General features: G+C 41.7%; 1 protein-coding gene across 2 annotated transcripts in view; it reads left to right on the top strand.

Moving 5' to 3' along the window:
• The window catches only part of PDE1C (phosphodiesterase 1C), a gene marked incomplete at both ends in the record, with an annotated part of 391,441 nt that overhangs the window by 238,302 nt on the left and 139,633 nt on the right, over positions 1–13,506 (top strand). For both annotated transcript variants that reach the window (XM_082479397.1, XM_082479398.1), the window contains 4 exons: positions 665–847; positions 2,897–2,963; positions 8,386–8,502; positions 10,461–10,601. In XM_082479397.1, coding sequence (XP_082335523.1) covers positions 665–847; positions 2,897–2,963; positions 8,386–8,502; positions 10,461–10,601 — 508 coding nt within the window. The remainder of the gene's footprint in view (positions 1–664; positions 848–2,896; positions 2,964–8,385; positions 8,503–10,460; positions 10,602–13,506) is intronic.

The following is a 13,506-nucleotide window of genomic DNA, read 5'->3' as shown; positions in this document are numbered from 1 at the left end:
AGATAAAAAGCAATAATATACTTTATATATATTCTCTTGGAGAAATGTTTTCATAACAATTGTGTTCCGCTTTTTCTGAAAGTTTCTAAATTCCTACTCCTCTGTTCCTTTTGAATAGTGTTACATCTTTTCACTTGTATGAAGTTTTTGAAATTAAACAAAATTTTACTTCAGGTCATGATAGAGGTAGACTGGTAAGATGTTGTAGAGGAGTTCCCTGCTCTGTTATATGCCATTTCCTCAGTGCTAAATGCACTTGTCTAGTCACCTGAGATGACCAGAATGGTAGAGGACTGTATGATACTAGCTGGGAAGTTAGATACGTCCATAAATGAGCTCTGAAGGGCAGAAAGGTCAGGAATATTGATGAGCTGAAGATGAGAAGTCAGTGGATGATTACATAGTTGTACTTCAGAACGCTGATACTTCTTGTTTGTTGGCCTAGTAGTGAGTTTCACAATCTAACATTTAACTATACAAAAGAGTAAATAATGTATTGAAGACTTGTACAATTGTGTTCCCTTAGGGCTGATGAACCAAAGACTTTTAACAACTGCTTTAATTAGAATATATGTGAGTTTCTTTTCTGTTAATAATGTTGCAATGCTCTCCAAGGGAGTCTGTTTACCCATCTTTCTCCCCTCTTCCCTCCCGCCCCTTCTAGGCGTTTACTGGACACAGAAGATGAGCTCAGTGACATCCAGTCCGACTCTGTGCCTTCAGAGGTCCGGGACTGGTTGGCTTCTACCTTCACGCGGCAAATGGGGATGATGCTCAAAAGAACAGAGGAAAAACCCCGATTCAGGAGTATTGTCCATGCAGTACAAGCTGGGATATTTGTGGAAAGGTAAAGGGGCATGTAATTACTTTGTTTTTGTAGCTGCCCAGGTACTGCAGATTGTTTCCATAGTATTGAATGAAGAATACATTAATATGCGTCTAATAATGTTTCTACACAGATCTGGATAGCACCTTGAAACCTGGGGTTAAGTAATAGATTGAAACCTGAAACAGTAATAGATTGAAACCTGAAACAGCACATACTGATCTGTTCTTAGCTTAATACAGATGTAATAGGACAGTTGGGATAATTTTGACAGGGAATATGCACCTCTGCATAGCCCTAGGTCAAGAGTGACAGCTTTTAAAATTTGGTCAGCCCAGACCAAGCCCTCCCTTGCCTCTGCTTACCTCTGTAGTCTAACTGATGTGAAAACTTTGGAGCTCAGGGAGGGTTTCAAAAAACCCATTGAGTCCTCTCAGCCTTCTCTGTTGTGATTTGCATCAGAACCTACTGCTAAAACTGATTTCACTTTCTGCGCCCTTTAAAACATTGAGTCATTTAAATTTGGACTCACTTCCAATCTGACCTTTTATTATGGAGTAACCACTCTTTGCTGACATTCTTCCTTCAAGGTAGAAGGAGGGCTAGCACATGTGAAGCTTTTAGCAGACTTTAGGCAGCATAAAAGACAGCAGGTCTGAGCTCTCTACAACAAAACTCAGGTCAGGAATGTCTGTCAGAGCCGAATGTCTGTCACCGTTCATCAGAATCGCAGTGACAGCCTACCAGCCCTCTGTGCAGGAGGCTGGGCATATCACACAGTGCACCACAAGCCACACAGACTGTACACAGAAGCCTCTTCCAGCATGTCTATAGCCGATTTTTTTGTCTGTGTACCAAAGTTACTGTACATGTCTTAAGAGTGGCAGCAAATTGTGGTAAGACTAAACCTGTCATTTCTCCTTGGAACAGGTTTCTCCAGGTTTGACAGGCTATTTGTGAATTAACCCTCACTCTCAGTGAGGGACTTGCTCAACACAGAGCTGGCTGCGGGAGGCTGTTTTCCAGCTGATCTGAATCACTCTGGCCCAAAGGAGGAAGTGTTCAGATATTATATGGCACCAGAGGAGGGTTGTGGCCCTCCTGAGCTGAGGGAGGGGGTCTCTGCCTGACTTGTCACTTAAGAGAAGGCTATGGGGCTGCTGACTGGAGGGAGGAGGGGGTAAGAAATTCTGTAATTGGGGGAATGGGTGAATTTAATTCTCCAAAGGGGGCTGACTTTTTTCAGGTCTGAATGCAGAACATGACAAAGAAAAAGGGAAGTGAAGGAAGACTGCACGTGGGATCATTTCAGATGGGAGAAGAGAGCTTTCCATCATCTCCTTTTAGTCCTACGTTGGTTAAGTGCAAAAAAGGGTGACCTGCAGAAAGGCATTTTAGCTATGACAAATGTTTCTGCATTCACCAAGCCTGTTAAGCACAGCATGGCCTGAAAACAAGTTTAAAATCTGGTACATACTTAAGTGCTTTGTTTAATATGGTTGCAGATGTTGATTATTGCCTTACTCTTTCTCTGTCTGTCCCGCAAACACACACACACAGAGCAAACACTCAAAAGATTTTATACCAATCTTAAAAAAAGGCAGACAAAAGTGACAGCTGTACTGAACTGAAGTTCATTCATTGCAGAAAACAAATAATTTCTGAAGTACATTCAGAATTAACTTGCATGTGGACCAGCAAGGACTAAGGGAACTGAAAGAGTAGTATGGTCAACTGCAGTGCAAAATGGGGAATGTCTTGTTTATTTGAGTGTAGCCTTTCCCTCTAATGAAGATCTGATCTTGGCAGATTCTCTATGATGTCCTGCCAGGTAACCAAGCTATGAGATACTGGGGAGTGTATAATCTCAAGTTAGGCTGTACAATAAGAATGATATAGAAAATATTGTGCAAGTTCGGAGCAAGAAGGAAGAAAAAAAAAAATTGTAGTCAGTGTTTCCTGGGCTAAATAAGGTCTGCCGTAATGGTCTGTAGCTTTATGGGTTTTGTTTGTTTGTTTTGTTTTGTTTAATTCTATTTATGCGTTGCCTTATGTATTTTATCTTGGTAGAATGTACAGACGGACTTCAAATATGGTCGGTTTGAGCTACCCACCAGCTGTAATTGGAGTGCTAAAGGTAATCCAAATAAAAAGGTGTTGAGGGGGGCGGTTCTGTACAAAGCATCAAGGTAACACTGCAATGTTTGACTTAGTAAGGGGGTCTTAGTACTTGCCCTTTCCTTCTCTCTGACGTTTAGTTTAGTTCACATACATTAATCATTTACTGGCCTAAAGGAATATCTTTTCAATAAAAGAAAGAATAGAGTTCAAGACGGTAGCCATTTTCAGGTTATGAAGGCTACAGCTCTGTTCTAGATTATGGTGATTAAACTGAGGATCAGTAACATGATGGAATCAATCACAACCTCCCACAGGGAAGAAAGAAAACACAGATGGAGAGAGGTGTAGAAGGAAGAGGATCAGTTGCTGTGAGAGAAGGGAATTTCGTGCATTGGTCAGCTTCAGGTCTTCAGGGTGACAATCAGTTCAGGAATAATGACCCTTTTATGAGTTTTGAAGTTTCAGAGGAAAACTGATTAGTCAGAAGTAGTCAGAAAAAAAAAAAAGGTTCAATCCATGGGACAACTGCAAGGTTCTTGACTTAGGGAGGAATTATCAAGACTACAAACGCAATTTAGCAACTAACTGCCTACACAGCGGCTTTGCAGATTACAAGTTGCATGTGGTTGCATGCATGCAACGGTGAAAAAAAGGTGATACAGTGGGGCAATACACAGGGACATTACGTGTAAAGCTCATGAAGCAATCCTTCTGCTCTACTCCACACTGGAAAGACCTGCCGTTGAGTTAGTGAATCCTTTTTGGTTTGGATAGTACAACTCATCAAAAGATGTGGAGGAATTGCAGTAGTGCACTGAATGCAAGAAGAAACATGCCTTTCATGTACAGAGTCAAAAGCATCCATCCATACTTTTTTCCAAGTGCAGGTTGGCAAGCGTTGGCTTCATTCCTGCTAGTGGGATCTAAAGTCTTTGTTCTTTTAGAACTACACCCCATAGCCAGCCTATGAGGAAACATGTCTATAATGGTACGTGAGTTCCTTTGCAGTAACAAGACAATCCAAGATGCATCAGCTACTCTCAGCTGACTTAACCTTTACATAATCCCTCTCCTCTTTCTATGTTTGTAAATGATTAAGGGTCATAAAGATAAGCGATCATGTTAGAGCAATTTAAAATGCGTCAATAACAACAAAGGCATTGACTAATTTCTCTCAGGGTGAAATAAAACCCGCTTGGCCTCTGTGCACTCTAGGACTTATTTTTTTCCAAAACTGTTTTGAGAACATATCTTTGCCTGGATGGCCTTGAGGTTGGTAGTGGATGTGGTAGAAATGGGACTTACTTGTTGTCCTTTGAAGAAGTCTTCTGTCTTTGAAGTAATAGTTCATCTTAAATTTCTCAGTCCCATCTCCTTAATGGAAAATGATACATTTTGTTGCTTGCTTCAGTCCAGTAAAACCAAGTAAAAAACCTTACAACTGAGTGACTGCCTGGTGTGCTCTGTAAAAGGAACTGATGGTTTAAGCATGCAAATGGGTGTAGGAGTGTACCACAGACATCTCTTCAGCTGTTCTGGGTTGCCATAATCAACATTCCCCTCAGAGTCATGGGAGTAAGGACAAGGATTGAGATGACATGGAGTCAAAACTAACTTATTTTTGAACCATGTGCTATCCTTTTTGCTGCCGTGGCCAACAGGACGTGTGCACCGAGTGACCCAAAGCTGTGGAATCAGCTTGGCAGAATGAGGTTGGTTTTAATAAAACAATGAAATACTGCAGCTTCTGCAAAAAATGCAGATGGATTTTTTTAGTTGACTGCACAGCATCTCTCTCTATACCTATATATTGGATACTGATTTTTCTAGTGCTGTAGCCTGTTGCCTTTCTGGATTATATGGGTGTGATGATGTAAGACCTATTGGCACAGAAAGGGAGATCAGCCTTGTCTCTCATCTGAATAGTGGTCATACATACCATTCATACAGAAATGTTTGAATAAGTATGTTAATTTACCCAGTAAGTTGTGGTGATCCGCTGTTCAGCAGTGTAGTGCTAGAGACAAAAATTCACGTTAACTAGCTGTTGAAGTGTTTACCTGCCTTAGAAGTGAATTTTTCATTGTTTTCTGATGCCTGTGCTGTCACAGCAATATTTTCTGGGCTGGTTGATATACAGGTGATGAACACAGACCCTGTAGTCACTTACAATGTCTGCAGTATAGCCTTCTGCTTGTCTGTGGCTACAAAAACATCAGGCCTGACAGTAATGTTGAGCGGAATAACATCTATCCCTGAATCTGCTTTTTGGCTTATAAAACAAATCAAGGCTCTGAGGTTAAGGACAGACAGAAAGGCAGGAAACTGAGCATTTAGGAAGAATTGATGTTTCACTTCATCTCTAGGTTGCCCCAAGCAGTGGAGCATTGGCCAAGTAATAAGGACACAGGACTGAAGTAAAACACCTTGGATCTATTTGCAGTTATACCGTATTGGGTATATGTGGCATTAGAACAGCCTATGACACTTGAGCTGAGGCTACAGGGCCAGTAACCTAGAGACTTGTGTAGCACAGAAAGTTTCCCATCCCTCGCTTCTCCTGCTCTCCTTAGGGAGAAGAGACAGTTTTTTCTCCTCCATCACAAGACATCTGTGAAGATCTGCCTCCCTTCAGATCTCTCTCCAATATAGGGGTCACTTCTGTGATTTGGGTTTTTTTTAAGGTCATAAAATCCACTAATTTTCAAAGTGTAAGTGGTGTTACTGCAAGCCTCTAAGCCATCTGTGATACTTTCATGCTTCTGTTAAGAGGATTTTACCCCTAGTTATTCCGGGTAAAATGCTGCTGTCATTATTGTCAATAGCAGAACTTCTGTTGACTTGACAGGAGCAAGGATTTCTCCCTCAGTAAAATCTAAATAGCTCTACTATGAAACTTATCATCTACGTGGTTAACCATTATTTCGTGCAAAAGAACAATTCTGATCTACTATTCTGCAATGGCGTAATTCGGTAAATTTTATCTGCTGCAAGAGCACAACATTAACTATAGGAAAAATACATAAAGGAACAAACCCCTTTTATTTCTACAATATAAGATTGCCTTACAGTGAATTAAATTTCAGCATAGTTGAGACATTATTTTCAATGCCATAGGACACAAAAATAAATTATTGTATATGTACAAGTGTTAAATTAATTTGCTTCATTGACTGAGATAAGTGATTACAAAGTAAAAACACTCAAAACCCAGGAAAATACTTAAAGTCGACAGAGTGGATGCTTTGGGCATTATTTTTCTTGCCCATTTTCCAAGTTTGTTCAAGGGCTTCAAAACATGTTTTCTTGGTGGAATTTTTTCCTCTCTTGGTTGTTTTTCCTCTCCAACACCTACTGAAAGTGTCAAAAAGCTGCAACTTGCGATTGCTCTTCTATGACTCGGGCAACAAATCATGTCTGGAGAAGCTTGACCCTGCCTTCAATGCGTGGGCTCCGCACAGCTTGTAAAATCAACTGTTCAGCAAGCAAGTGATTTACTGGGATAGGTGAAAGCAGAGCTGAATCTTCAACACCCTTGATATTCACTCACTAATTAACTTTGCCGTTGACTATACTTCCACAAGAGGCATACTCTGCTCTGTGTAATCAACACTATGCAAGTAGCAAGGCTGTCTGGATCAGCCCATGCTGGAGAGAGTCCGTACCAAAATACATTGGTCTTGTTCAGAACATAAGAAGTCCTGTAGCTATGCTGAGGTATGGGTGACCGACCACAAGGCATTTAAAAGTCACTGTCCTTTGCATTTGACTTGAAGTCAGATCCTTACCTGAGACATAACCGTGACAACAAACGGAAAAGGTGGACTGGGCTGTAAGAGCTCAGTAGATAAATGTAATTTAGCATTTTTAGTATTGCTAAAAAGATGGTAGTTTTTTAGATGGACTATAATCCATAACAGTACTCAACATTATGTCTAGCCAAAACCCGTTTCTTGCACTGTGAGCAGCTGTGCACATGCATGTGTGAAATGGAGTCTCGTTTCATTCTTGGTGAAAGTGCCACAAGGAAATGGGAGGTAATCTGCAACAGAGTTTGATAGTGGAGGGAGACTTCAATGTACAGATGTCAGTCTTTAATATGTGGTTTAAGGAGAGTCATTTGGATAAATCCCTGTGGGAAGTACATCAAAGTTCTCAGCAGGCAAGAGAGATTGAGAGCTGGTCCTGTGCCAGATGCAGCTGCTTGGTTGATCTGTATATCATTCTTCTAGCTATAACTCCTTCCGCACCTTTCCTCTTTGTTGCTAGGAGGAGGAGAGAAAGGTTCACAGGGTTTCAGGAACATCCAATTCTGAGATCAAGGAGCTTTATCTTGCTAGATAGTGAGTGCTGTCAACTCCCATGGCCTTTCCTAGAGTTGAGATTTGAACTTGACCTTCTGCAAGAAGGTTTATACCTTATACTTTAGCTTTATGAGCTGGGAAGTGAACTTTCTCTCCTCAATCTCTTTGCTGACCACCCTGCAGCATTAATATATCATTTACAGCTGACTGGAACTTTCCTAACTGGAATTAGATATTTACTCTTTTGTTATATAGGTTGGTTTTTATACCATTGTTAGGACTTCATGTAACATTACTGTGATTTTCTTCTGCTCTGTAGTTTTCTGAAAGCCCCAGTGGACTCCCTTATCTGTAAAAAAAAAAAAAAAAAAGGAAAATCAGGGTCATGCTGTCTTTGGGCAATTTAAGCTGCAATAATCACAATTCAGGGTTAATATTAAAATCAGAAGGAAATAACTTGCTCTTTGGATCTAGCAAGATAGTTCTTCTAGTTAGTTATTATTTTGGTTGACTGAACAGTAAGTGGTAAAAATATCATCACAACTGCCTGTATTTTTTTTTACTGCAAGAAACATATCACCTTATTCTGTTTTAAGCATGAGTGAAGCAATGGAGGGCTTTGTTTACAATAAAAAGCCATAAGAACCCCACAGGGACAGCAAATTCCAGAAGTTTTAATGTCATTAAAAGACACATCTTCATTATTCCTGTTTCCTTCAAAATTAATATTATTTTTCATAGATTTCTCATAGCACGTGGGTAGGGAACAGAGAAGGGTAAAATCAGCCACAACAGAACCATCCCAATATTTCAGGTACTAAAGCAAACCAGTATTCTTATCTTTTTGGACTGAGCCTTTGCTGATTAAATTCTGGTGTGGAGAACTGCCATGTTTAGAATAAACAAATAGCATATATGTTCATAATGGAAGCTTCCTAAACACGAGTCATACAATACTGATGAATAAATTAGACTCTGCATTGGTTAAATGGAATCGAGGATGTTAAAAAAAAAAAAGCTATACACTAACATCACCACTCTAATTCTCCATTTGTTCATGTAAAGTGATAGAAATTGAACTATCATTGTAAAAGGGATGACCGTATTAACCGTCTTTTCTACCCACTCTTGCAGAATGTAGACAAGTGGTCCTTCGATGTATTTGCACTAAACGATGCCAGTGGGGATCATGCACTGAAATTCATTTTCTATGAACTTCTCACACGCTATGATCTGATCAACCGTTTCAAGGTCAGTAGTTAGAAGATGGGTCTCTTCCATCTCGGATTTTGTTCAGCTTACCTCTCCTCCTGCTTTGTTCCATTCAAAATGCAATTTTAGCACTATTTGAAGGCTTTGTGGACACTGCACTTTCCTCAGTAAGCAAGACCAAATGTTATTTAAGTAGTACTTTCAATTGAGATGGGACACCATGAAGTCGGCGGGGTTCCAAACAGGCTTCCTCATGAAATCCATAGTAAATATTACATTTGATCCTGTGGGAACAATGGTGTCATTCTCCTGAGATTCATAGGACTCTCAAGTGTGCAGGTAAAAAAGGAAACCTTGAATTCAAATTCATCAAAAGAAGCATGGCCAGTAGGTCGAGGGATGTGATTCTGCCCCTCTACTCCACTCTGATGAGACCCCACCTGGAGTACTGTGTCCAGTTCTGGAGCCCTCAGCACAGGAAAGACATAGACCTATTGCAGCAGGTCCAAAGGAGGGCCACAAAGATGATGAGAGGGCTGGAGCACCTCTGCTATGAGGACAGGCTGAGAGAGTTGGGGTTGTTCACCCTAGAGAAGAGAAGGCTCCAGGAAGAACTTATTGCGGCCTTCCAGTACCTAAAGGGGGTTTGTAAGAAAGATGGGGACAAATTTCTTAGTATGGTCTGTTGCAATAGGACAAGGGGTGATTTAAACCGATTTAAACTGACAAAGGGTGATTTTAAACTGAAAGAGGGTAGACTTAGACTAGATATAAGGAAGAATTTTTTTACAGTGAGAGTGGTAAAACACTGGAACAGGTTACCCAGAGAGGTGGTAGATGCCCCATCCCTGGAAACATTCAAGGTCAGGTTGGATGGGGCTCTGAGCATCCTGATCTAGTTGAAGATGTCCTTGCTCATTGCAAGGGGCTTGGACTAGATGCCCTTTAAAGGTCTTTTCCAACTCAAACTGTTCTATGATTCTGTGATTGTTACAGAGGTTTGCAGATACAAATGCAACATATCTTTTCCTCCAGCTTTGAACAGGCTTTAATTTGGATGGCAGAAATATTGCTTTCTGATCTTGACCATTGTCCTTACCTAAATACTCTGCTGTCCCTTCCTCCATTGACACTTCCACTCCCTGGGGGTCCGCACCCACTTTGGCTGGGAAGTGTTTACAGGTCTCTGGCTCCTGTACTTCTTCAGGAACTGCCTGTGCCCTGATGAGAAATGTTTGAAGCAGGTAACTTGTCTGAACTGCATCCTCCCCTGATATGTACCCAAGAGGAGAAGAACAGTGCTCCTCTAACTATGGAAATATGAGAGTTTAGGGTATTTTCCGTTTGAGCAGATGAAACTGGAGAACCCACATTGCCAGTTTTATATGTTGCAGCTGATACTGCCTGCATAGAACCCCCCTGAATTGCATTTTCTTGAATGTGCACAGTTCTACTCTTGAAGTCGGAAAAGGATGGCAAGCCCATAGGATGGGCAGGCTGGATTTCGCTGTGAAAAGCCAGAGGTCTGATAAATGATACTTCTCTTAACAGAGTATCTCAGACTTACTATATGATGTGTTTCATGAGAAAATCTTGAATGTGAATAGTAAAGCAGAGATATATTCCAGTGGGTTCTGAGGGTAACAGAGAGACACTTGTGGCCTAATTAGAAATATTTCTCCAGGGGCAATCAATCAAGTGCTCTCTGTTACTGTTCATACTACATGTGTCTTCCAGATGGCATTTTGTAGTATACTTACTTGTGTGTGTTTATGCACGGGAATGATTCATCCACAATGTAATTAGGGATGGAAAACCCAGTTTGACGAAGTAACCTGGATTCACTCTATCTTGAGTGCCTGTTTCAGATGTTTTAGCATGTTATTTATTTGTGAAGTACAAACTGCTCTTTGGGACTTCTTATCAAAATGCTCTCCTCCGAATGCTACCCATTAGAGGTGATTATTTTGTTATTAATTCCGTGCTGCTTTCCTCAGATCCCCATTTCTGCCCTGGTGTCCTTTGTCGAAGCTCTGGAGGTTGGCTACAGTAAACACAAAAATCCTTATCACAACCTAATGCACGCTGCAGATGTGACACAGACGGTCCATTACCTCCTTTTCAAGACAGGCGTAGTGGTAAGTACAGGAGTTGGCATCCTGAATACCTAATGAGATTACAACCGTTTATGCTCATTAAGGAGATTATGATTATCCACAGTAGAACCCGTTTGCACTGTAGACAAATTTCATTTGATGTGGCTGTACTAATGAAAGTGGAGATTTAGGATTATTTAGACATAGAAGGTAGGTGAAGATATGGACGACTCTTTTCACAGTGATCTAAAAGAGGATGAATGAGAAACCCAAGCTCAGTTTTTTGCTCTGCCACAGATCTCCTGGCTGATTCTGCCAACTCACTTTTGTTGGAATTCATTTCACCTACTGTGAAGAAGCAAATTGTCTAAGCTTTCTTCTTACTTAAGGGAGCCAGGCAGTACCTCCAAAGGACAATTCATTCCACTTATCTGAGGATGACAAGAGCCATGCTCTGGAGATGCTGATCTCCATCCAGTCTCTGCAGCAAAACCAGCTGAAGTGGCTTACACAGAGAAACCTACAGACAGGTGATGTGTGACAGCAGTGACAGGAATGGATAGAAGTCTTAACCAAAAAATGCTGGGCACAATATATTTCCACCGTGTCTGTCAAGACAAACAACAGAGCTATGTTTGAAGATGGGCTAGAGAAATTTGAAGGCAGACTGACTTGATAATGGTGATCAGCCACTGCAGTTAGGGTTCAGCTGGCGGCTCAGGACATTGTTTTGAGGCTCTTACTGCAGCTTCTGCTTTCTTTCCAAGCTCCATAACTGGGAACAGTTGAAGAAAAGGATGAGGGAAACCCGTGGTTGTATGTGGCTCGGCCCAAGCAAATGCCATGAATACCTTAGATGGGCTATACGAAATCACCATAAAAGTTGGCAGTCAACATCCCTTGTGGTAATGTTTGTGTCTCCCACTGTATGTTGATGATGCCTTTTTCTGCACAGGTCAGTGAGAAACCTGAAGAAACGCTGCTGCCAGTGTGTAGTGTGTGATGGAGCAAAGGACAGAGAGCTGCACGCTAACAAGGCACAGCGCAGCTCCTGCTATGTCTTCTAGGCCAGTTTCAACAACTGTCGAGCTGCTTATGCTCAGAAACAACCTTTTGTGCATATGGTCTGCCTTTCTGCAGTCCCTTAATTGCCCCAGTAACGTTGCATTCAGTTCTGAAGCCAGACCTGGGTGCTCTTCCCTGAGGAGTATCGTGCTCCAGTGCCTCCTGTAAACATGTCCCGAGTCTCCTGTGTTGAACTGCACCTGTGAATTGCAATGTTTACTAAAGACATATTTGGAAGGAGTCGGGCCCCATGTATCTCAAGACCCGATCCAGACTGCCCGATTCTGATTAAAGTTCTGTCAGTTGCTCCTGATTGTGACTGAAGTAAATAGGAGTTAGGTCAAATTTGCAACTAATACATATGTATTCTCAAAACCTCCCATGAGATCCTAAATTGGTCACTGCTGCTTTTAGGGCCATTAGTTAATGAAAATGCACTGAAGGCTGTAGTCAGTAAGAATAGTACAATGAGTAATATGAACTGCATTATAACAGTGAGCAAATGGATCCCCTTTTTCTCCTCAAGCTGCTGAAGAAGGGCAGTTTTCACTTGGGGCTACTCTGCCCCCAAAAGTGACTGGATGGAAACAGCTGCCCAAGTGCAGCAGCCCGCCTGCCTGTGTATGTTCAGAACTGCCTTTTTCCACTTTGCTGCTTCTCAGTCTGTTTGCAATTTAGCTGCAATTCACTCACCTGTGAATGAATAAGTGCTATTTCATTCTAGCCCATGTTGCCATGTGGCTGAATGGGGTTTCGTATTCTGTCTCTGAGCACAATAAAGCTAGGCAAGTGTTAAAAAAGCGAGAACTGGAAGGACATGAAAATACATGAGTAAGTGATGGAATAGTTTGGAAGTCTTTGCTCTATGAGGGAGAGAGATGATGTAGCAGATAAAAAGAAAAAAAAAAAAGCCACCAAAGTAACCCCCCATAAACCAAACCAGACCAAAAAGCCCCAATGTTTTTACTTATGTACTGAGCAAACTTGATATGAAGTCCCTGAGGTGCACCAAGACTGCCAGTTTAGTGTGTTCCTGTCTTTGCTGTGAGCCCTGGGCTCCAGTAACCTGTGCTGGCTCCGTGGCTCCACGGCTCCACGTGAGAGCAAAGCAAGTAGTGCTGTTGATTAGAAACCAAGGTGTAAAAAGGTAGTTGACACCATGATATGCTCTCTACTGGCTGTGGGCTTAAAGACTGTAAAGCCAGAGGAGCTCAGGAACTCACAGAGGTATTTTTTTTTCTGTAGAACCAGTTTTCACAGCAAAGCTCTGCTTCCGTGTTTTATTCCTACTATTAAGATGAAGCCTTTTTCTCACATATCTCATGAACTAGAGAGGGACCGCTTCTGTGCACATTGGCAGAGAACACTCACATTTGAATGCTCTCATACTTCTTTTATCAATAAGACTCTTGAAGCAGGTAGGAGAGATGAGCCCATGGCTTGTATCCTGCCAAAGAGAGTAGGGCTGTGAGCTGGAGGGAATCAAACTCTCCTTTGCTGATCCGAATACCAAAAAGTAGCAATAGTGAAGTGCATGTGGGAGCTAAACAGGATGATTTTCTATATGGTTTTGGGCCAGGAAAACAATGTCAGTGTTCTGGAAGATCAGCAGTCAGACCCAGCCCTGAGCCTCCTCTTCTGCCAGCTGCGTAGTGGTAGTTCCCTCAGCTTGCCCTTGTGTGTCCTGTGCCCCGGCTTCTCACCATCCTGAAGGCACTGGGCTGGGCCCACACTGCGTAGTATGTCAGTGTCTTTCCTGTCCTGGGGAGACCAGAACAGGACACAGGAGTCTGCATGCAGTCTCAAAAGTGCCAAATAATAGAGGAAAGCTTTTTTGTTTTGTTTTGTTTTATATTGGTTTTTCTTGGAGTTTTATTGGTTG

Source organism: Vanellus vanellus (assembly GCF_965231255.1).
Source record: "Vanellus vanellus genome assembly, chromosome: 2".
In the NCBI taxonomy this organism is placed as follows: Eukaryota; Metazoa; Chordata; class Aves; order Charadriiformes; family Charadriidae; genus Vanellus; species Vanellus vanellus.
The sequence above is the reverse complement of the archived record's forward strand: the minus strand, read 5'-3'. Positions and strand labels throughout refer to the sequence as shown.